The sequence below is a fragment of the Diaphorina citri genome, unplaced genomic scaffold (genome assembly GCF_000475195.1).
Source record: "Diaphorina citri unplaced genomic scaffold, Diaci psyllid genome assembly version 1.1 scaffold103, whole genome shotgun sequence".
Lineage (NCBI taxonomy): Eukaryota > Metazoa > Arthropoda > Insecta > Hemiptera > Psyllidae > Diaphorina > Diaphorina citri.
Window position 1 is genome coordinate 185,963 of NW_007377540.1, and position 22,667 is coordinate 208,629.

Genomic DNA, 22,667 nt, shown 5'->3' on the forward strand with positions numbered 1-22,667 from the left:
GATGATGATTGTGATGATAATAATCTAGCTGCTCTTAACTGTAGGGTTTTTATTTATTTATACATCACCATTATTATTATGAAAATGAAAATAGATTCGTAAGTACTGTTAATACTCATGTGGGTGTGAGTTAAAATCTCACCTGCAGCATAGAATTTTACATCTCTAGTAATTTATTCATTTGAAATAATGCTAGAGCTCTCAGATTGTAAATGCAGAGAAAGAATTTATCTTGACTAGTTGCTAGTAGAGTACCCTTAAACTCTATGTATACTTAGTCTATTTATTATTATCGGTTTCTTAGCCGAAAACAAATACCTATCGGATGTTTAGCAGAGCTCATTCAATATGGAGTACACATAAGTCCATGTTTCCATGGGATTTTCTTTTGTCCCTAAGGTTTCTCCCGTTGTTTTTTCCTCTAGATTTAAATTTTCGAAAGGTTCCAGAGCTCCACTTTCCCAATAGAAAAATAAATCCTAAGCTCTGCTTCGTTAGTCCTCTTCGTCCGCAGGTAACAAGGGACAGAAAAATGCCCTACTTTTATTTCCCTCCCTCTTCTTGACTTTTTCCCCTCCTCTCCTTTCTATTCTTCCCTGTGGCTTTATTATTTCCCTCTCTCTCGTCGTTGACTTCCTTAAGAGCTCGCAACGGACCCATCTACTTCTTCTCTCTCCGTCCATTTCTACAGAAAAAACAACCAGTTGATTTTATTTGTTCTAGAAAAATAATTTACAATCCTCCCCTCCCTCTGGCTTTCTTTTGCTCCCTCCCCTTCCATATTATGTTTGCTTCTCCCTCTCAATTCTTTATAATAAAGTTCAGTCTGTTCGCTCTAATCTCGTTTTCGCTTATGTAGGAATAACTTGAATCATAAATTTCAGTAAGGTCAAATACTCTTAAAGAGGAGAAACTTTCAATCTAGGTTAAGGTTAATTTGTTTTGTTAAGGCATTCTAGGTAATAGAATTGCCAGAATAAGTGTTAAGTGGGTATTTAGAAATAGCAAAGCATGTAGAAAATACGAAAAGGTCGACAGTCAGCTTGATTATAAGAAGAGTCATGATTCTAATCTTATTTTTACTTTTTTTTCGTAATAACTTCTAACAGTCCTTGTATTTAAATTGAAAGTTTAGGGCTTTATTACAATTCTTTATTGAGTTATTTTCATCTTCTTATTCTACATATCTACTTAGTATGAGATCATTTTTTACCTACGATTCTAAGCTGACTTGTGCTCTTTTTACCTTTCTAAGCTGAATTTCTCTTTATCATTCTCCTTATTACGTTAATATTCCACTTCTTAAACTCCTGCTCCTTACTGTTGAATTTACTTCAACTTCGTTCAAGAAGCACGTGATAAAGTTCCAAGTATTTTTTAACCTCAGGGAAGACATGATTATTATTTTTCCCATATCTCCCTGTTTTTTTTTCTTTTTTTTTTCTTTTAGCAAATTCCCCAGTTGGAATTTTCTTTTCTTATTTTAACTACTAGCTAGGTATAGATACCATAGAAAAAGCTCCTGTTTTTCATTTCAAAAATTTGGTGAATAATGTCGACATTTTCAAAACTAGTAGGTACCTACCTAGGTAACTTCTTATAGGTACCTACCTAGTAGTCGATTCTTATTCGTTTGGAGAAAGTTCGATTTTTCTACTTTTATTTTGAACATTTTTACCTATATCTATTTTGGCCAAATCATCTAATCTATCTGTATTTTAAACTACTACTTTACTTACACACGGAAGTGGAGCTGCATTTTATAGGAGGAGAAGAGCTTCCATAAAATCCTAATGGCGGTCATAAACTCTAGGGATTCCTACTCCTATCATAATCACAAAATAATTCCCGTAATTATCACATCTTCTTTTTATCAACACTACTTATCCCACAGGAACAAAGTATTCGTAGGGATATTTTATGGCAACCTCTGAACCCATAAAAACTAGAAACGGTTTTTATAGTTTGAAAAGACTTTCAGATATTTTTTACGACTTAACGAGTAAAGAATGTACTGGAATAGTTTTTCCCGTTCGTATTATAGAGGTATTTGTTATATTTTATTCGGTCAAAAGCCACGATGACGTTCTGTTACATGTTATGTCTTTGGTTTCAATAGAACTTTCTGATTGGAAATATTTTGAATAGAATGTCATTCGTAGGAAAGTTAGGTGTTTGTAACCAGATTTAATATTCTACAGATGAATACTTACAGTTTTATGCATTTTGAACTTTTTAAAAATAGTCAAAGAGAGGGAGGGAGAGAGAGATGATGTTTTCCCTTTCTTTTTTGTACGTTTGTATGAGAATCCCTTTTTCTCCATAATCATCTTTCACCTACATAATTATAATGACTCCCTCCCTATTTCCCTCTCCCTCATCCTTTTCCTTCCATTCCCAACTTTTTCTCTCCTAGATTACTCCTCACCTTACATTCATGTTGCAGTATTACTTGTGACAGATTGGTTCAATTGCCTGTGAGAGATTTCGAGCATGTTTCCCAACAAATACATAGCAGTTTTTCTACTCATAGGGTGTATGAAAAATAGGCAATACTAAAATCATTTTTATTCTTCTCTGTTTCAGGTATGTTGGGTAGACAAGAAAATCTGATGAGTTCAAAGTAGCTCGTGAGTAGCTTCAGCATTTCTTTTCTTTTTATATGCGAGTAGACCTACTCGATTATTAGTATTTTTAATAATCAATTAATAACAAAAAAAAGTTGCAATAGGATTGTTTTAGACTTTTAGAGTTTATACCATGATGTTTTGGAAGATTGGAATAATAAAATAGCCATTAGTCCCGAAACATATGAAATATGATTGAAATCAATTGATTTTTACTTTGTTTGTTACGTTTTCTTCAAATATTTTGATGAGTCATCTATTTTCACACACACGCCACCCATATACTTTTCCTCCTCAAAGTTCTTCAAGCACTCCTCGTATTTTCCTCACTCCCTCTGAGAAATTCTCACTTACTCTCCCCACATTTCTCTCACTCCTTCTTCCCTCCAGACATCTTTCACTCCCTCTTCTCATATATTAATCTTATAGATTCTTCACTAGCAATTTATGATAAATCTGTTCCCCCTCCCAAACGGAGAGGGAAGGAAAAGTTATTACACCGGAGAAAATACTTCTTCTTTTTCTCCATGGTCTTCCTTAATCTTTCCCTTATGTTCCACGGTCTATTTCCTTGCTTGAGGTTCCATCCATTTTCTTATAACCTGTGGATTATTTATTAGTTTTCTCTAGGTTGTTTCTTTTCTCTCGTTCTTGCTCTAACATGGACTGTCGACGACTAGCTGAAAACAGGAAATCTTAAAGAAAATAAGGACAATGAAGGAAGTCTTAATAAAATAGTTGTTATTGGAGCACTCTAAGTTGTGATTTTCAATCCAGTTTTCTAACATGCCTACTCTAAAATTTTCTATTTCAACCCTCCTGGATCTTTGTACTTACGAAGGACTTGAGGTAAAAGGAGAGAAAGGGAGAGAGAGAGGGAAAAAAGGAACAAAGAGTGGGAAACGCTAAACTAACACTGGTAAGAAAGTATAATAGAAAAACTACGAAAGTTATTATGCTAAATACACGAACTTCTGTTTTAGCATCCTAGATTTTTCAAAGTTTTAATACCTTAAATTGAAGTTTTTTTGAAGTTCAAAAACTTCTTATCGCTGTGTATTAAGTTTCCAAGTGAAATTGCATTATCCTAATAGCTTGTAAATATCATGATAGGTCGAGTAAATCAAGTAAATAAAATTTAAGTCGTGCGCGGATTATACATAGAGTCCTATCGGGGCATACCATAGAAGGTCAGGTTCAGGTAGCAGGACCATCAGCTATCAGGTCAGATAATATGTTTTTTCTTAAATAATAAAATAATAATAATACTCGTAGTAGTAGTAATAACAGTAATAATAATTTGTTCTTTGTCAACTTTGAATTTTTCATGTATAAATAAAATTGGATATTGAAGATTCTGTAGGAGAGTCCCCAGGGACTATTTGCCTTTTTCCACTAGGATAGTTTTCTCGGAGACAATTTTATTACTATCAGTGGCTCTCCCGGGAAGAAGAAGAACTTCTGTAGAAGTCGAATATGTCAAGATCCATATTATGGAGATAAAATTGCAACAAGCGTCAAGAATTCCGCCTCAGCCGTAAATATTACAAGGAAATGTTCTTTTTTCAAATTGACATACATTTCCTTGTTTCAAATATAACATTCTACTCCTTCCAACCCTTCTTTCCTTTTTACATGTTTTCTCCCTTCTCCTTATTTTAGTTCTCTCGCACAATCCTTTTTTCACTCTTACTAACCCTTCTTTTTTCTTGCTTCTTTGAATTACCTTCAATGTACCCCTTAGTGTTTGAGAAATTAGCCATCGAACCGTGCAGAGTGTAGAGTGACATGCAAGTGGATATTATAATGTAAATAATCTTTATATGGACAACTTCAGACATCGAGTTAACATTTCGCAAGTAAACCTATGACAGGTTTGGATCTTGAAGCTCATAGAGGTTGTAGTTGGCACCGCAGATTTATGGTAGAGATCGAGCTAAGATTTGTTTCAAGAATGCGTTATATGTAATTAGGGCAAAGTTGATTGGGAAATGGACATGGAAATCGGTGGAGAGAGAGAGAGATGGAGAGAGAGAGAGAGAGAGAGAGAGAGAGAGAGAGAGAAAGATGGGAATGGGAGAAGTAGAGAGCAAGAGAGTTTTAGTTAGAATTTATTTTTCGAGTCGTTAATAAAATATCAATTTGCATTGGAGCATAAAATAGACAAGGTAATTTCCAGGAAATTCAAATAGAAACTTGTGACGTTCTCATGTTGACAAGTTGACATCAATGTTACTCGCGGTAGATGTGGTTTTTGTTGACATTATGACAATTCTTAACTTTGAATCTACTGACGTTATTCTGTCCCTTGCCTTCTTGTGGTCCTCTTTTGTCTCTATGTTTACTTTTCCTGGTAGTAATAAGTTACAGTGCACAGCGAAATTCTTTGAATCCAACCAGGGAGGGTAAGATTGTTGGGGATGTTTGCTCATCCGAGATTGAGTAGGATTCATCACTCATAGGTTTCAGAACACCCCCAATTATTCCAAGCCCTGTCATTGTAAAGCTACTAGTCAGCATTTCAATGTGTAATCTTTACCTACTTATTTTGTTCTTTATTTTTCTTTCCTTCATTTTACTTCCGATCTTATGAGTGGAGTAATGAAGTTAGTAGTTCAAATCTTGTGCTCGGAGATGCGTGAACCATCCAAACCTAATGCAAAAGTGTCGAGTTAAAACATAGACCACCTCACTCAACAATTAAAACTAAAAATAAAAAAAGCTGCAGGCTTGGATAGATATAAAATTAGATCTAAAATTTCGAACGAAATGGGTCAAATTGCCGTATAAAATACCTACTATGGGCAAAATAAAGAGAAATACTCATAGTACCTACAAATAATAATTTCAACTCTATTGTATGATGCTCTCTGAATGGCTGGGAGGGAGTTTCTGCTGTTTTTTACATTTTTTTTTTTTTTTTCTACTTGCTTTCTACAGCTGAAAACAAATATACAACAATAGACGGAAACAAGAGAGTTCAGAATTATAAGGAGCTCTTTCTCTCTAGATCTTTCTATTGTGTTTTGATATACGGGGTTGATAACAGAAATGGTGGTAGGTACATAAACTGTGACTTTTTTAACCCTATTGTTGCCAAACAGAAAATTCAGGCTTAGTGGATCTGACAAAACTCCCAAAGAGATTTATTTCCCGCTGATGTGTAGTTTTACAAGAATATTGTGAAGTTGGACTTTTTTAGGACCTTTTGGTGTATACCTACAAAGTTTATTCTTTGTTATAGTTTTATTTGTTCTAGGGTCATAGTATAAAAAATAAATATGCCAAGATACAAGTGGACAGTTTTGAAGAACATATTAAGCCCTAGACAAAAGTTGTTCTGTAAGGCAGTAGGGTATGTTAACAGAGCAACGAAAACAGTGGTAAAACGGGTTTACGTACCCACAGGTTGTTTATTGAAAACAACCATAATACTCGTATTTCATAGAGCCACCCTATTAACATTATGAAAACATTACGAGTGTTGTATTCGGTTTTCCAACTCACTCTTGTTTGGAAAACAACAACCCTCCCGGGAAATTCTCTGAGCCGAATTAAATAAACACAAAACATGGGTATGGGTACACACAACATTCTAAGTACTCGGAAAAGGAACAGTAATTATTATCGTAGCAGTCGTCTGAATAGATAAATGAAATTAATTGTATTTTTATTCGTTTTGGATTATATCTATTATTTTATCACCAACCACCTTGTTTGAGGTAAAACAGGGTGCAAATGAATGAAATACTCGTATTTCCTATGCATCAATTTTGAATTAAAAAAAAACTACAATATTTGATAGCAAAAGGAATAAATGATGCAAACAACTTACTTGGGAAAGTAATAATACTAATAATAACAATATAGTTTACCTATCTACCTCCTGTATTTAGTTATACATCTGTAGGTATAACTTTTTCAACTTGACCAAGCCAAACCCTAGGGTCCGTTTTAATTAACGAGAGAGAGAGATGGTATGATTTACTAACCAAAGTTTGATTTCAAATAAAAGTCCACAGGCTGAGTTTTTTTGTTATTTTTTTTAGAGAACAAACGTTGTACAATTCGATTTACTAGGGAGATATTGAGGGGGAATATAGGGAGTAAGAGGGGGACTTTACAGTTACAGGGACTACTACTACTATACTTCCACTACACTACCAGCTGTTTCGGGCCTGCCTAGAGCCAGGGCCGTACCCAGGATTATTACTCCCAGACAAATTAGGTCAATTACGAGATTGATAAAATATTTACAATTTATATTTCTTCATAAAATAGGTGTTTTCATTTGTTACACGTTTTTCCTTACCTAATACATTACTCTCCATATTTGTTTAACTTTTTTTTTTTTACTTTCCTTATCCTATATGAAGGAAAGTTAAGTATTTTTTCTCTTTCTTTGCCTCAATTTTCCACCAGCCTATCTTCCTTATCTCTTTGGTGTTTCCTTCTTTCTCCAATCTCATCTTGAAAGCAGTTCTGAGTTCCTCCTCTTCCTTGTTCTCTCCATTTAATTATGCGTCTTAATTATTTCTCTTTCTTCTCTCTCTCTCTCCTCCCTCCCCCTCTTTCTCTCTTCTATATTCTTCATAAAGTAAAAAAATCAAAATGTTTGTTCTTAATAACTTTAAATGATGGTGAAATATTCCAGCACCCACCCCATCCCACAAGTTTTGGAATTTTGAAATTTCAGCAAAATTACGTCACAGGTGGGACTCATCAGGAGGCCATATTAAAATATTTAGAAAATCATTTCAAAGCCTAAACCTACAAACTGTGCTTCTTTCGAGAAATAATGCACTGGTCCCTGCCAATTATTATATTCATCTAACAAATTAGGTAGGTATGCCTATGTAAATATAAAACTATACAATTTCAGACAGAATATACAATTTTATCACTCGTAAATCTCGTAATGTTATGATTTTCAACTTTTGGCAGTAGAAATAAGTGGGCATACAAAGAACTGAAATAAATACGAGTACAAACATAATTATAGGGCTTTAGGTCTTCCTATACTATATTATGTAGGTATACTTTGAGCAAACCTCTTGAAAGCTGACAATCCCTCAATATTATAACCATATATCTACTATTTATAGATAGTCTTTAATTACTGAAGATTAGAGATAGGAATCTCTTTGACAAAACGGTTTAGAAAAATAAGGTGGGTAGAAGAGGAGCCAATTCTCTTCCCTCTAACATGATCAGAAAGTTTTCAAAGTTCCTCTGCACCTTTTGAAGAGCTTTAGGTATCTTTATTGAAAATTTCCTAAATTTTGATTTTGAATTTCTAATTAACTCGCAAGATAAAAGTTTCCCTTCGACTTTTAAGACATTTTAATGCTCACAACCTCTTCTATTCCTGAGGGAGTTATGCTTCCTTTTAGCTATTTTTATTTACTTTTTATTTTTTTTACTCGATATTTCGAAGTATCTTTTAAGCTCTAGTCAACTCTAGTGTATATTAGTGTAATCACTCCTTTTCCAGTTCATATTGATTAAAAATATGTTCTTTGAGGTCTTTCCCTCTCTCGATTTTTAATTTATTATGTTGCCTCAAATCAAATTTTATTTCAACCTAAAAAAAAATCTTGGAAGTGAAAGCTCTAATTCTAATGGATACTAAACTTATTCTTCACTTCATTGGATATTAGGGAAGTTCATAATTTGGTGAAGTAATTTTAATTATAAAAGAGATAATCAAAGCAATTTTTTGCAGAGTAAAGAAATAAATAAAATTTGAACTCAATTTGTGGCACACTTAATTAAGAAAAAGTTTGGATATTACATCAAACTTTTTTTTTTCAGATGTGAATACTCAATTAAGAAATTATAGATACGTATACCTACATACTTCTTATGGAGATAAATTATACTGAAATACCTGAATACCTACATGTGACGAGGGAATATTAGATAAAATGAGTAGGTACTTAAAATTTCTGGTAGTTAGGAAATCCTTGCATACAGCTATAGGTAAATCTCCGTGTGATGCAATACATCTCGTGTGATGCAATACATCTACCTAGACTGTAAAAATTCTAATAATAATGAATTCTGTAGCGAAAGATACTTGAAGACATACAAAAATAATAAGCAACAAAATTTGCCCTGAATTCTGTTTTCCACCCTTAGGCGCCCTACCTTTTAATAAAGTTGATTACATTATTACTCGTATATTATAAACAGAGTCTAGAACAAAGTTTAGAGGGAGTGTTATTTTAAAAGTCATAAAATCAGAAATCCTTAATTTTTCATGAACTTTTTTAAAAACTTGTTTTTATGAGGAAAAAAGGGGGGGGGGTAAGAACAAGAAACGTACCTATAAATTGCGTACCCACCGAAATGGCAAAACAGGAGGCTCACACTTCATTTATTTATTCAAGGGGCCCCCTTGTATAAATAATAAAACATTTCAAGACGATTACGTAGCATAAAACCATGAAAACTCCAAAAGACAAAAATAGTTTTCACACCTTGAGTACCCCAAAACCACAGCCACTGGGTGCTGAAAAATTTGCTGAAGAGATCAAAAAACATTAACCTGTCGGAACAGTTTTTGCTGGAAATTTTGAGACCTCACTTTGCGTTAAAAGCTCTGAAATTAAAATGTAGAGAGAGCGGATGAAAATGGTAGGGAGAGGAAGGTGTGTTTTTTTTTTTCCTGAAGAAAGTAAACTTTTGTTCAACCCAAAATCTACCGTTCTATGTAGGTTGAAGGTAGGAAGACCATTATAGGCACTTTATTATATTTAGGTGAAAAAATATCAAATTTTTCGAGAACAAATTTTTTAGTCTCCTCTCTCGTACTTATCAGGAAAAAAAGGGGAACAAACTTTACTGGTTTGGAGTCAACATAAATGTAGTAATTTTCCGGCCCTAAAACAGTGCTATTATGGAGGAAGGGGGTGGGGGGGGGGGTTCAAAATGGAGATGGTACGAGAAAATTTTCGCTATCAAAAAGGGGAGAAATGGCGGCTAAAAAAGAGGTTTTCTTACAATATCTCGTTTCCGGTAATTTTTTTTTATAAACAATAAATTAGAAAGCTGTTTGTATTATTTTTTATGTGTCGTAGGAATATAGGCTCTAAAAAACTTATCTAAGTGCACTCTTCCTCGAAAACTACCTATCTTCCTCCTTCCTCTTCTCCCCTTTCTCCATAGAGAGTTTTCTCTCGTTCGGAGAAAGAGAGCTCTTTCGCTATCTCTTGAAAATGAACTTTTTCGTCTCCTCATCTTTTTTTTTTCATAATATTTTGTTTGTCCTAAAGTTTTACGACTCAAGTTTATCCGCAGCCGAAGGGTAAGTGTATTATCAGAGTTATAATGGAAGTAGGAAGAGAGCGTAGGACGAGAGAGGGAAGGGGAGAGCTAAAAGACTTTGGTCATAAAAATATGATCTTGTAACATCTGTCCATTTTCGTTCAACTGGAACGTGATGTCGTTGAACGTAACAAGTAGTTCTGAGCGTATAGGCAAGGAATATTCTGACCATCAGTGGTACCCAATTAGTCAAAGTTTTCAGAATGAGAGGGTCTCCTTCTACCACAAAATTCTCTGGAAATCTTTCAGTGTACTTACCACCTCAACCTAAATTAAACCCCAAACTTTCTCCTCAGCAACTTTCAAGGTGTACCCAGTACCTCTCATAACAATTTTATTATGTGATTTTAAAAATGATGAAGCAACAAAAAGGAGAAGAAAACACGAAAGTATTACATGGAAGGTAAAATTTACCATCGTTACTGTGGGCGTAAGAAAAGACAGTCTTTTATTTCGTACTGTGGGCTGTACACCCCCCTCTCAATCCTGGATACGGGCCTGTCAACGAGCACCTGCCCACAGGAGCCAATTACTGAGTAGGTAGGTACAAATTGTAATGCCTAGCCCCAAGGGGGGGATGTAAAGGAAAAACTTGGAAATGAAAGGAACAATCGCCTTTCATTTCATCTTAAATTTATTCGAAGAGAAAAACTTTCCCATTTCTCACTTTCTGACACCCCCATGAACAGAACTGTCAAACAATCAGAAACGAAACAATCCTCAAATTTGCCTAAACTCTCATTTTTTCCTCAGTCCCTTTCTTTTTCCCCCTCCTTTTCTTTTTACTTCCTTCTAATATAAAATAAATATTTATCGAAGGAGGAGAAGAAGAAGAAGAAGAAGAAGAAGAAGAAAGCTTCGACTTCTGGAAAAAATTAATACCCCGAGCTTTTTCAAAAAAGATCTCAAAGATGAGCCGTTGGCGATGGCGTTTCAATTTTCAGGCTATTTTATATTCACCTACATCAGCTTTTGAGCTTTTTAAAATAATTTTAAAAATCTGGTGTGAACATCACACGACTTTCTTTATCCTATTGAATGATGCTTATTTGGGTGTTCTTCTACCCTAACTTTTACAAGTAGCAAATTTCAAGTCTCTAGTCTCTAGCTCATATCATTCCCGAGATATTGTTAAATTACACCGAAAACCGCCAAAAAGCGGTCAAAATACCGCCAAGCGTTGAACCGATCTTAAACAAAAGTTTCGTGTCGCATCCTTGTCACACTTGACAGCTACATACCAAATTTCAAGTCTCTAGCTCTTACCGTTCTCGAGATATTTTGAGTTGTCCTGAGATCAGTATTCAACAGCAAATTCGGTACCACCACCGCACCGCATCCACATGTCGAAAATTATGTCCGCCATGTTGGAGAAATCAGTCCGGTGCATGATTACGGTACATCCTAGAAGAAAAGTGTAAATGTATAAAATGTAAGAAATAAAAATACAAACAACTTTCTAATTTATTGTTCTTCACAAAAAAATACCGGAAACGAGATATTGTGAGAAAACCTCTTTTTTGGCCGCCATGTTGGAGAAATCAGTCCGGTGCATGATTACGGTACATCCTAGAAGAAAGGTGTAAATGTGCAAAATGTAGGAAATAAAAATACAAACAACTTTTTAATTCATTGTTTCTCGAAAAAAATTACCGGAGACGAGATATTGTCACAAAAGCTCTTTTTAGCCGCCATATTGGAAAAATAATTACGGTACGGGATTACGGTACATCCTAGATAAAAAATGTAAATGTAAAAAATGTAGGAAATAGAAATACAAACAACTTTCTAATTCATTATTATTAGAAAAAAAATACTGAAAACGAGATATTCTCAAAAAACCCTTTTTTTAGCCGCCATTTTGAAACGGGATCGACCGTTACGGGATTACAGTACATCCTATACCGCAGCACCAATCTCAAACCGTGTTTGAGTTACATCCTTGTCATATTTGTAAACTACAAACCAAATTTCAAGTCTCTAGCAGCTAGCTCATACCGTTCCCGAGATATTGTTAAATTACACCGAAAACCGCCAAAAAGCTGTAAAATACCGCCAACCGTTGAACCGATCTTGATCAAAAGTTTCGTGTTCCATATTTGTCACATTTGACATCTACATACCAAATTTCAAGTCTCTAGCTCTTACCGTTCTCGAGATATTTTGTTTACAGACAGACAGAAGGACAGACAGACACACGGACCAATGGCTGAAATTTTGGATTTAGGCTCTAAGGATCTCAAAACGTGTTTTGGCACTAAAAACTCACCATCGAAAATTTGACCCGATAGTAAATAGGAAAGTAAAAAGTCTCCATTTTCTTCGTGCTTTCTTTCTCTCCTTTCTATTTTAAGTCCTCTTTTGCCTTTCCTCTTATTTCTCAGCTTTCTTCACTCTCCTTCTCTTTCTCTCTGATCTTTACTCTTAGTGTTATAGCCTGGCGTAATAAGTGCTAAACAATAGGAATCAATACCTAATGAGATTAACAAAAAGCTTTCAGAGTGTCTACAAAGACTCTTTGATTACTCCTCCTACATCTTTCACTGTCTCCAAATAGTTCAGATTTCTCTTGGATTTTTTTCTTCTTTTCAACTAGCTTAAGTCTACTGGTCCGGATGATTTCTCTTTGATTTCCCCTTCGGCTTTCATTGTTTCTTCATGACCTCTTCTCGCTTCTCTTTTTCATATTTTTGTTCTCTATTGATCAGAGCATCCCGTTGCGAAAATACATAAAGTCAAAAATACAATTCATTTTCTCCTTCACACTCATATATCTTCTCTTTCCTTCTCCTTCGCTTTATTTTTCTCCTTTGTAAGGATTTTTAATTACAAAAAATATTGGAAATATATATTCTATGTATTATTTTTGTATCGTTTAATAAGTTCGAGCAAGGCAGTAAGGGCGTTGTTTGTATTGCTTGTTGCTTTCATCCCTTTAGTGGGTGGCCCAACGTCAAAAAAGCTGCATTTCGTCAGGAAAGCACCAAATTTGGCATGGACCTTCATTTGGACCATATAAAAAGAGATATTATCAAAACCCCGTTTTTGGCCGCCATTTTGAAAAAAGGCCGCCATTTTGTTTGTGTGCATGATTTTTGGTGTCACCCCTTCCTAAAAGTTTCATATTTTCCCAATGAAGGTCCATACCAAATTTGGTGCTTTCCTGAATAAATGCAGCTTTTGGCCAAAATTGTGACGTTGGGCCACCCACTACTTTTCCATAAACAGTTGAGTGAACTGCAGAACTACTCAGAAGGGCCTAATGGGATCTGTTTGAATTCTTTGAAATTCTAGTCAGACTCTGCCCGTCTAAAATGTCCTCACGAAATTGAGTGCGAAGATGGAGGTAATGTCCACAGATACACAAATTGGGTCTCTTCAATGATCTGTTGATATCTCGTGCATTCAACGCGTTACAGCTGTTAGCTCAGTTGATTTCTTATATCTACCTATTTGGATAAATCTTTTAACCAAGCTCATTTGAAGGCTATATTCTTTATCCTTGACACAATAATTTCAATACATCGTCCCTGACACTTTTTATTCTCAGGATTCATCATTTTATTTGTCTCCTCAGAGGAGAGAGTAAGAGAGGAAACAATATTGTAAAATATTGATGAGAAAAATTAATAGAGCGCTAAGTGCACTGCCATTGTTTATCATCTGAGAAAAATACCTTTCCTATACTCTATACAGGATGAGATGAAAAGCTGGAGTTGACATCTTTCCTTGCCAGAGAAAATGAAAGAGGGAAATCCTTTGAAACACACAGCTAGATGGTATAGAAGTTTAAGAAGTCTGGAACTCTAGATTTTATAATAATTATGTCATTACACCTTTTATCCTGTCATTCCTCTGTTGCTTTCCGGGCCTCATTCTGCGTAAAATCCATTATTCATTCAGTAACAAAATCTTAAATTAAACTAAAATAGGCGCAACTTGATCAGGTTTGTATACTTGCATAATGTTGGGGTGGTTTGTGGATTAAGTTGAGAGCCCACACAGTTTCTTTTTTCGGCAGGATAAGTATGAAACTTTCTAATTACCACGCTTCTATATTACTTCTATTAGCTTGAAACTTAGTCTGGGAAAACTCTGAGGTTAGCAGATGCTGCTATACAGCGCAATAAAATTATACGTCTCTTTTTTCCTAATCAAAAATGTATAGAAAATGGAACTTTCCCCAAACTAACTTTTCCCAACTCTCGTTCGTCTTTGAAAGGCAAATTTTATCAATTAAAGTTAATTAATGACGTTAAAATTGAAATTAAAAGACTCCAATGTCACAGATATCTCATCTCTTTATCTCTAGATAGATAACCGGATAATTATGTCCTGTAAATTTTGGAAAAGGAAGACCAGATCAATATAGTGAATATTGATACTAACTACTGGTACTGTGTAAATAGTGTGGCTTTAAAATATAGGTGGTACCTACCTTTACAAAGTTAGCGAGCTCTCAATCAAGTATTACCTAATCTACGAGCATATTCTCGAGAGTGACTTTGACAAAAGCTGAGAAAACTTGTCAAACTGCAAGGGCCCTAAAAGGGATTAATACTGTCGCAATCCTGACTTCAAAGCAATGTAAAGTCTTAGATTATACGTTACTATTAAAGTAGGTAGGTACTTGGACTATCAAAAGTACCGACTAATAAATTGAGATTGGAGATTATGTAATAACTTTCATCAGTCAAGCCTCTTGTTAAAACAAAGAGAGACAGAGAGAGACGAATGGAGAGAAAGAGAAAGATGGAAAAGGGGGCGAAATATAAGAAGCCCTAAATGTGATCAAGCAAATTTTCCCGATTATTACCCACTTATTTACTTTCAAATTTCTCGACAAAGCCCGAGCGCTTTTCGATTTTCATCATCAAAATCTTTTTGTATTTGAACTTATTCTGACGTTTTATGGATGTGAAGTTTGCTTGAAATACAAGTTACTAAAGATGAGACTACCCTTTTCTCGTAGCAGGTTAGAAATTTGCCATTATAGTGGAGCGCGACCAGCAGATATTTGCAAGAGAGATTCATTTGGGGTTAACTAAAATACTTCACCCCAAGAAACAAAAAACTTTTGAATTATTCTCCAGTGATCAAAATCCGAGTTTTCTTATTTTTTTCTGAACAGCAAAGTTATGGAAAACTTTTTAGAAGGTTCCTTGGGCGGTGTATTTAGGTATCTTCAAACATAAAAAATAAAGCGCTTTTCTTGTTGTTTTGTTTTTATAAAAATAAACATATACTTCTATTTTAATAAAATGTACACAAATATACATCAATACTTTTTCTGTTGCTGAGAAGGACTTTAAAATAATCTGATTTTTTACAGGTCCTTTTCTTAGCAGCTCTAGTTATTGGGTAGGGGGGTTGAGGGTTAGGTATTAAATTTAAATAAAATACTATTTTGTGTTGGAATTCAAAGAACGTTAAACTTCAAGAAAGTACCTACCTAGACTGCCAACAGTTTTTACGAAATAATTTCTGACCCGTGTTTTGTTTTTCTCTTTTGTTTCAGCTAAGAATTCTAAAATGCAACACAAGTACCTGACTAGTTGTAAATGACTCAACGACGGCCCCAAAACGCACTTTGTTCTTTAAGAGGTTGGTATGAGGTACGAGACATTTTTCACATCACATTTCTTCACGGGGGTAAATATTGATAGATTAGGTAAATTTGGCATGAAATGTTTCATAATGAGATAGTATGTAGATTATTGTAGATTAAACAGAAAGGAAGGTGGGTAGTCAAAGTTTGATATGAATAAGAATGAAATAAATAGCATCGGTAAGAAAAATCACAACAAAACCACTGCGCTATTGATTCAAAGTAACATGAACCAAAGAATGTCTTTGTACCTTTGTGGAATGCAGAAACATCGCCCAAGTATGAAAAATTTCCGTGTGGTAAAGATATCTCAGGAATCTTATTCGAATTTTCTTCTCTGCATTTCAGAACAATGTCTGCAGTGTGTTTTGTCTGTAACCTCCCCATCCTTAGTCATCAGGTGGGACTGGTCTGGCAGGGAGGAAATGGCTGGGATGATCTTGTACGGGAACAAGTGGAGGAATCCACATTGCGGCAGAGACTGGGAACTGGAAGACGAGACTCTGCCGCTCAAATCACAAGTATATCACCGCCAACAGAAACCCAAGAGACTTCTCCTCCCATCACAGCACGGCGCAGACGTAGCAGCCTTGCACAGCTAACGGACATCTTGAGAGAGTGGGGAGGGTCAAGTGCAGCCAAGGCTAGGAATAAAGAACAACTTACGAGGCGGGAGACACTCGCAGATATAGCAAAGAGTTTACCATGGGCCAAAGCAAACACAGATGTCCCAGGCAGTGCTGCTATGAAAAAGAGACGCGAGTCTTCAGCAGACTCTGGCGTGAAAAGTTCTTCAAGTAAATCTCGCCAAGACTCTCACACAAGTGCTATTTTAGATTTCCGAAGTGACCTGGCCAGGTTATGGTCTCGTAAAGATTCAACAGTTGTGGAAGCTAAAAATGCTCAAAATCGAAGAGGCTCCACGGAATCCACAAAAAGTAGACGAGACTCCTTGCCTGGAACAAACAATGTTATTCCTAGCATTACCACTAGACGTGAATCTGTTGATGCTGGGGGTAGACGAGGTTCAGGAGAATCTGCCAAAAGTGGAAGGCGTGACTCACTGCCGAAAATAACAAGCAAGGCACCCCAACAGAGGCAACACAACTGTCGACATCACAGACGAAGGCAATCCCAATCCCAACAATCCAAGACTGAAGCCCCAAAGTACTACAGGGATGAGCAGAGGCCTTCCACCTCATCCACTGCCTCAGATAGCACGTCCACCCCTGTACTCAACCATAGTTCTTCCTCTCCCCGCACTGACAGTAGTACTCAGGCTTTGCCTCCTCCTACCATCATCACCAGCTCTGTTACCCCTCCTGCCACTTCTCCTATGGCAGGACCTGGCTGTGTTATTCCCTTACCTGTCCTCCCTACTCCTACCCCTACCCCCAGCGCACCATTATTGTCTTCCTCGTTCCAGCAGCAAACCTCCCAGGAGTCTTCGATACCTTCGCTAGCTCAAATTCTGTCGGCCTCAGCCGCAGCGGCGGCTTCAACAAGCCCCGTACACACGATCACTACGCACACAACGACCAATGTGACCGCCCCTACCAGTCCCTCCCACATCACTCCCTCTCCTGTCCCTCATCAGCTGGTGGCAACTAGACGAGATTCTACCACGCAGGTTAACAGTAAGGTAAGTTAACCTTATTAAGACTTCAAGTAAGAAGGTATAATGGAACGCGAATTTCCAATTAAAACCGTGCGAGTAAATAAAATTATGTCTTTCTTAGGACCATGAAACTTTTAGTTATTTTTGCTCCTCAAGTATCAAGGAACCCCAATTTAATGTCGAATACACGAGTAGGTAGCTAGCGAATAAAAAAGGTCCAAATTTTTGTTTTTAGGTTTCCATTTTTTTTCCTTTTCTTTCTCTGACAAAAGCCATCTAATTTTAATACAGAGGTTCAATTATTAATTAATCCCATTCATGCAAAAATTGAATATTCCAGAAGCAGAGATTATTTAAATTTCAAACTTTATTCTCTTTTTCCAACCAACAACAATTTTATTGACCTCTTTAAACTTTTTAAAAATTAGTTTAATTTGAAAAGAAGTAATTATTATGGGGAATGTCTTGAACAGTTTATATGATAATATTGAATTAGAGCTCAATGGAACTTTAATGAAAGTTCAACACTGGTAAATTATTATTCATCATTAAAATACTTTTTAGTTTTCAATATGATTTTTATCGTATTCGATACGTAGCTACCTAAAGGGTGAAATGCTTTCGAGTCTGATCGGAAAATTTTCAATTTCTAAAGAATCCCGCGTATGAATTTCTGAATTCATAGATGCATGAATTCTATATTTATGATCACGTCACGTCTTCATGATAGTTATGTTTATCATTTAAAAAACACTCTCCACGTTCCAAACCACCAGTGCAGGAGGTGCTTTCTTATTTTTCCATTTTTTCCCCCGAATTTCTTCAACTCTGTCTTTACAATCCCTGTTTCGGTATTTTGCTCGATTTTAGGTAATATCTTCTTGAAAATTTTTGGTCATTCACTGCCTGGTGTTCCGATAATCCAATTGAACAGATTCTTATTTTACTTAGCTCTCTCTCTCTCCCCACCCTCTCTTATTCTTATAAATCAAAAACTTTTGAGCATCCAAGTCACATTATTACTTTTTCATGTCATTTGGAACAATTTATTATCTAAAAAAGGGGACAGAAAAAATATTTATGGAGTTCATAAACGCCTAATATTATTCCCGGACCGTGCCCGCATTTATCTTATTGGTTGTCATTTGTACGTAACCTCAACGGGATGCATCTAACGAAATATTGGAAATTTCTTTCTCCAACCGTTTATGCTCGGAGAGAAAAAAGGAGCTGGTTTTAGTGTCAACTACGCTTCTGAAATTCATTCTCTATTCTAGAGCTTGAAGGAGAAAGTATATTTGGATGAAAAAGAGTTAGAAAAAAAGAAAAGAAAGCATCTCATTCCGGGTATAAGGCAACCTCGATTGCAAAAAAGTCACCATTTTCATTATTATATATTTTCCAAATTCTTCTTTAGCTTCTTCGACATGGCAATAAGCCTAATCAAATTGCAACTTTGTTTCCCTTGTGGAAAACTTCAATATTGCATTGTACGAGTGTAGGTAGAACGTAGTGCGTACATACAGGCAAACGATGTGGTGTAGAAAGCTAGAACTTTTCGTTCGACTTGAAACTTTACAATGAAAATGCATCGCTGATGGCCTAGTCACTTAGTGATGAGTACCTACATCAGGACCGACTTTACTCGTACCTGGCAATTATAGCGAAGCTATAGGTTATAGGTACTAGTAATGAAAAAGTAGGTATAGCAATCGGGCCAAATTCAAAATCGGAAAATGTGTCGAAATATTCGTTTTGGGGTCCCCTGATGCCAAGAAAGGGATTTTTTTTTCCAATTTTGGTAGTGGCCATTCTCTGCTAGTCGTGATACGGTTTCCCTTCCTTTTCGCCAGGTATACATGAAGAATCGGCGGGATTCTCGAGGCTACGCCACCTCACCGGAAAGACGCACCACTAAGGATTCAAAATATCCCCGCCTACCCAGACAATCGACCGCCATCGATGAAAGCTCCCTCCCCTCAAATGTAGGCGGACGGAGAGGAAGTCAGCCGACCCTGTCACCAGATCCTGAGGACACAACGGGTAAGTACGATAGGGAACGGAGTCTCACGATTATTGACAAATTCTGTAGAGGTTTACAAAATGACCAACTCATGCCACAAAACTATTCTAGGAAGTAGATCAATCTATGTCTATCAAAAGCCTGTGTGAGGTTTGCAGCTTGAAGCAAAGTTCTGTTAAGAATAGTTTGATCTCCAAGCCAGGAACTTCGTCCTAAACTACAACTAGGTATTAGGTCTGTTTTCTTTTTCCTCCTTAAAACAAATAATGCACGTTCCTTAAGAAGAACATCTTCATTGTCGTTACACTTTATCCTTTTAAAAACTCTCCTATATCCGCTTTTCTCATTCCCGAAGAAGGTCATAAAGAGGAAGCCGTTAGTAATAGTATCACGATGCAATATTGTTACGAGCATGTCCTTTACATTATCTTTACGGTTCGATCCCATTTTACATGCATTAATCAGTTGTCTGCTGTACAAGAATTGAGACATAAAATGGCTAGGCATTGAATGGGTAATGTAGAAAGTTGAGTATTCTTTTCGTATTTATGTCATTTTCCATCATGTTTTTATTACCCTGGTTTGAGATGCGATATTTACATTTTCCCCTTCATCATCTATAACTTTAGTTTTTTTTTTATGGAAAGCTGGAGAGGTATTCGAATTTAATGGTAATATTAGCAGATGAAACCCAGTATAGGGAAACCCCCTCTTGTATTATTTATTGCTGTCGTTAGTTTGTTTCATAACAATTTTCAACGCGTGGTCCGGTTATGAATATAGATCATACAATGGTTGAATAATAATTACCTACATACCATTTAAAATCTATGCTCGGACATTGGAAAACTAATAGAAACCTTTTACAGGGGATATGCACTACTTTCTAAGGTTCACCTGAAAATAAACCAAGTGACTACCTACTTACGCCGACCAAGTTGAAAATTATATTTCATAGAAAAACATAGGAAGTTATGAAATTTATGAAAAGGTTCATTTAAAATGTAGGTAGTTTAACCCATGAAATGTCAAAAATTCCAAATAATATATGCCTATACATAAATTATCTAGGGAAAACGTCTGGTTAAGAATAAAGGACTTTGGACAAACTTTAGCCCGCATCCGGATAGGTTGTATAAACAAGGCGTATTCTAATTTAACCCTATTTTTTTTTCCTTTTTTTATTTTATTTAATTTTTTTAACAAGGTTCTTATTTATATTTGTGAATTTATTCTGTACCAAAATGAGACGGACGTTTTAGTCTTATTTCGGCAGTATAAACAAGGTATATTCTATTTTATTCTAATTTACCTTATTTCATTATCCCTCAGGAAGAAAAGCACGCCGAGACTCCCTCTCTCCCGACTCGGCGGGATATGGACGCAATCGACGTGACTCTCGCACACATCTCTCTCCTGAACGGAATACGGACCGAGACATCTCCCCTGTGGGACGAACAAGGAGAGGCAAACTGCGGCGGCAGAGCACCACCATTGCTGGATACCGAAGAGGTGAGAATTAAGGAAGACTCAAAGAGAAGCGGGCGATAAACAAAATCCCCGCCAAAGTTAATTCACACATACTTGAAAGATAACAGAGGAGGTTAAAAGCACGTTCAAGATCTATCCCATGCTAGTAGTATGATTTCCGAACATAACTTTTAGTGACACATTTTATTGTCAAATCCTTTACATTTTATACTATTTCCAGTACATAACATTACGAGATTTAAACGTAACAGACAAGAATATTAAACAGAATAGGTATACAAGTAGTTGACCTCAAAATCAAATTCAATGTAAAGTAAGTGTCTTTTATTAACAGTCAATCTGTCTTATTTTCAGGCTCCCACTCTCCTCGCAGTCCCGAATCTTCCTCCACCTGTTCATCTCGCGATCCCTCTCCCGGGAAACCCGTCCCCGGAAATCGGGATTCTCACGCCCCCTCAATTCGTCGTCAATCCACCACTGAAGAAATTCTGATAGCGCGAGGATTCCGCCGCCAATCGACCACAGAGGAAATGATCCGATGCCGAAATTTTCGTCGTCAGTCGTCGCAGTCGGACGATTGCAGTCGCTATCGGGGCAGGAGAGATTCAAGCGCCCAAATAACGGATGGCACTCTGGCAACAATGACTGTGGAAACTACCAGCACGTTCTTCGATTCAAGCACGCAGACAGGTAAGATTTTGATATATTAACCCTCGGGTTTACAGTCAATCTAAACTGCTTATTCAACCCAAAAAAGACTTTCCAATCAACTGATCCAATATGGATTTCAACATGAAATTGTAAACCCAGAAATATGTACAAAAACAAAATCCTTTTTAGAGACATCCTACAAAAAGGCTAAACGCTGTAGTCGTTTTGGAAAAACATGCTCTGTTAGCTGTGATTTTACTGAGAGGCTTTTATACTCGTCGTGGCTATTGAAATGTACACCTTAAGTTGTATTTCCAACCCGTCACACATTTTGAACTTCAACATTTCCACCACCATCTCTCAAAATGTCTACCAACATTATCTCATAGGCCTGGAATCCTTTGAAACATAACAAGTAAAAAAAAAAAAAAAAAAAACTGTAATAGATCCTCTCACATCGCGCCGTAATTTATGCTGGTCACATTTTGGTGGAATAACTTGAACTTTTTTTTTAAACTCTCTTCTTTTTTAACTGAGAGTTGTTTTCCTGTTTTAGACTCAAGTGAAGACTTGATGCATCGTTTTTTGTGTTCCTGTATTGTTGTTGTGTTTTAGCCCTTTGTTTCATTTTATTTGAGAAAATGAACTTCAATGGTACAGTGGTTGGTATGGTGAATTTCGGAACCGGGAATTGGTTATTCTCCTTCAAGTTAAGGTCTCGTGATTCAGCAGAGGGTATTAAAATAAATGATATTTTATTAGGACAGTAAAAATTTAAATCACAGGATTACAAAGTACCTACCTAGTAGTAAGACTGTTATATCTTCCTTGTAAAAGGTATAGGTGTAGCTTTATTATTCACTTTTTTTTTCTTTCTTTTTTTCACACAATCTGTTCTCTCTAACACACTGTGAAAGTTACTATGTCTTCGGGGGAGATTTTTTTACATCATGTATTGTGTCCCAACGGGTTAAATTTCGGTCGTGTGTTTAGAATGAAAACATTTAAATCTAATTTGAAATACGAAAAATATTTTAAAATTCCGCTCACGTACGGAAATTTTCCCTCTCAGCACCACATCTCGTCTCTTTATTATTTTTCTGTTAGGACGAGATTAGTGGGCTACGTAGTCAGGGCCCTAGGCTGGTGAAATATCAGTTACCGTTATGAAGGTGGATCCCTTTAGAGATGAAATATGTAGGCAAATTTAAGTGAAATTATGGAGGGTAAATTTTTAATGGGATATCTTGTAGTATGAGGATTCTGGAGTTTTCAGGGAAAAACACATTCGAAGTTTTAAATTATTTAGAATAATATTAG

At 36.1% G+C, this 22,667-nt stretch overlaps 1 protein-coding gene across 1 annotated transcript; it reads left to right on the top strand.

Annotated features, from left to right (window-relative positions):
* Positions 1 to 2,604: 2,604 nt before the first annotated feature.
* On the top strand, positions 2,605 to 21,436 carry LOC103524543 (uncharacterized protein PB18E9.04c). The gene is made up of 6 exons (XM_026819922.1): positions 2,605 to 2,630; positions 15,475 to 15,571; positions 15,913 to 17,206; positions 19,036 to 19,225; positions 20,538 to 20,717; positions 21,051 to 21,436. The coding sequence occupies exons 2-6, from the start codon at positions 15,567 to 15,569 to the stop codon at positions 21,404 to 21,406; spliced, it is 2,025 nt and encodes a 674-aa protein (XP_026675723.1). The 5' UTR covers positions 2,605 to 2,630; positions 15,475 to 15,566; the 3' UTR covers positions 21,407 to 21,436.
* The last annotated feature ends 1,231 nt before the right edge of the window (positions 21,437 to 22,667 follow it).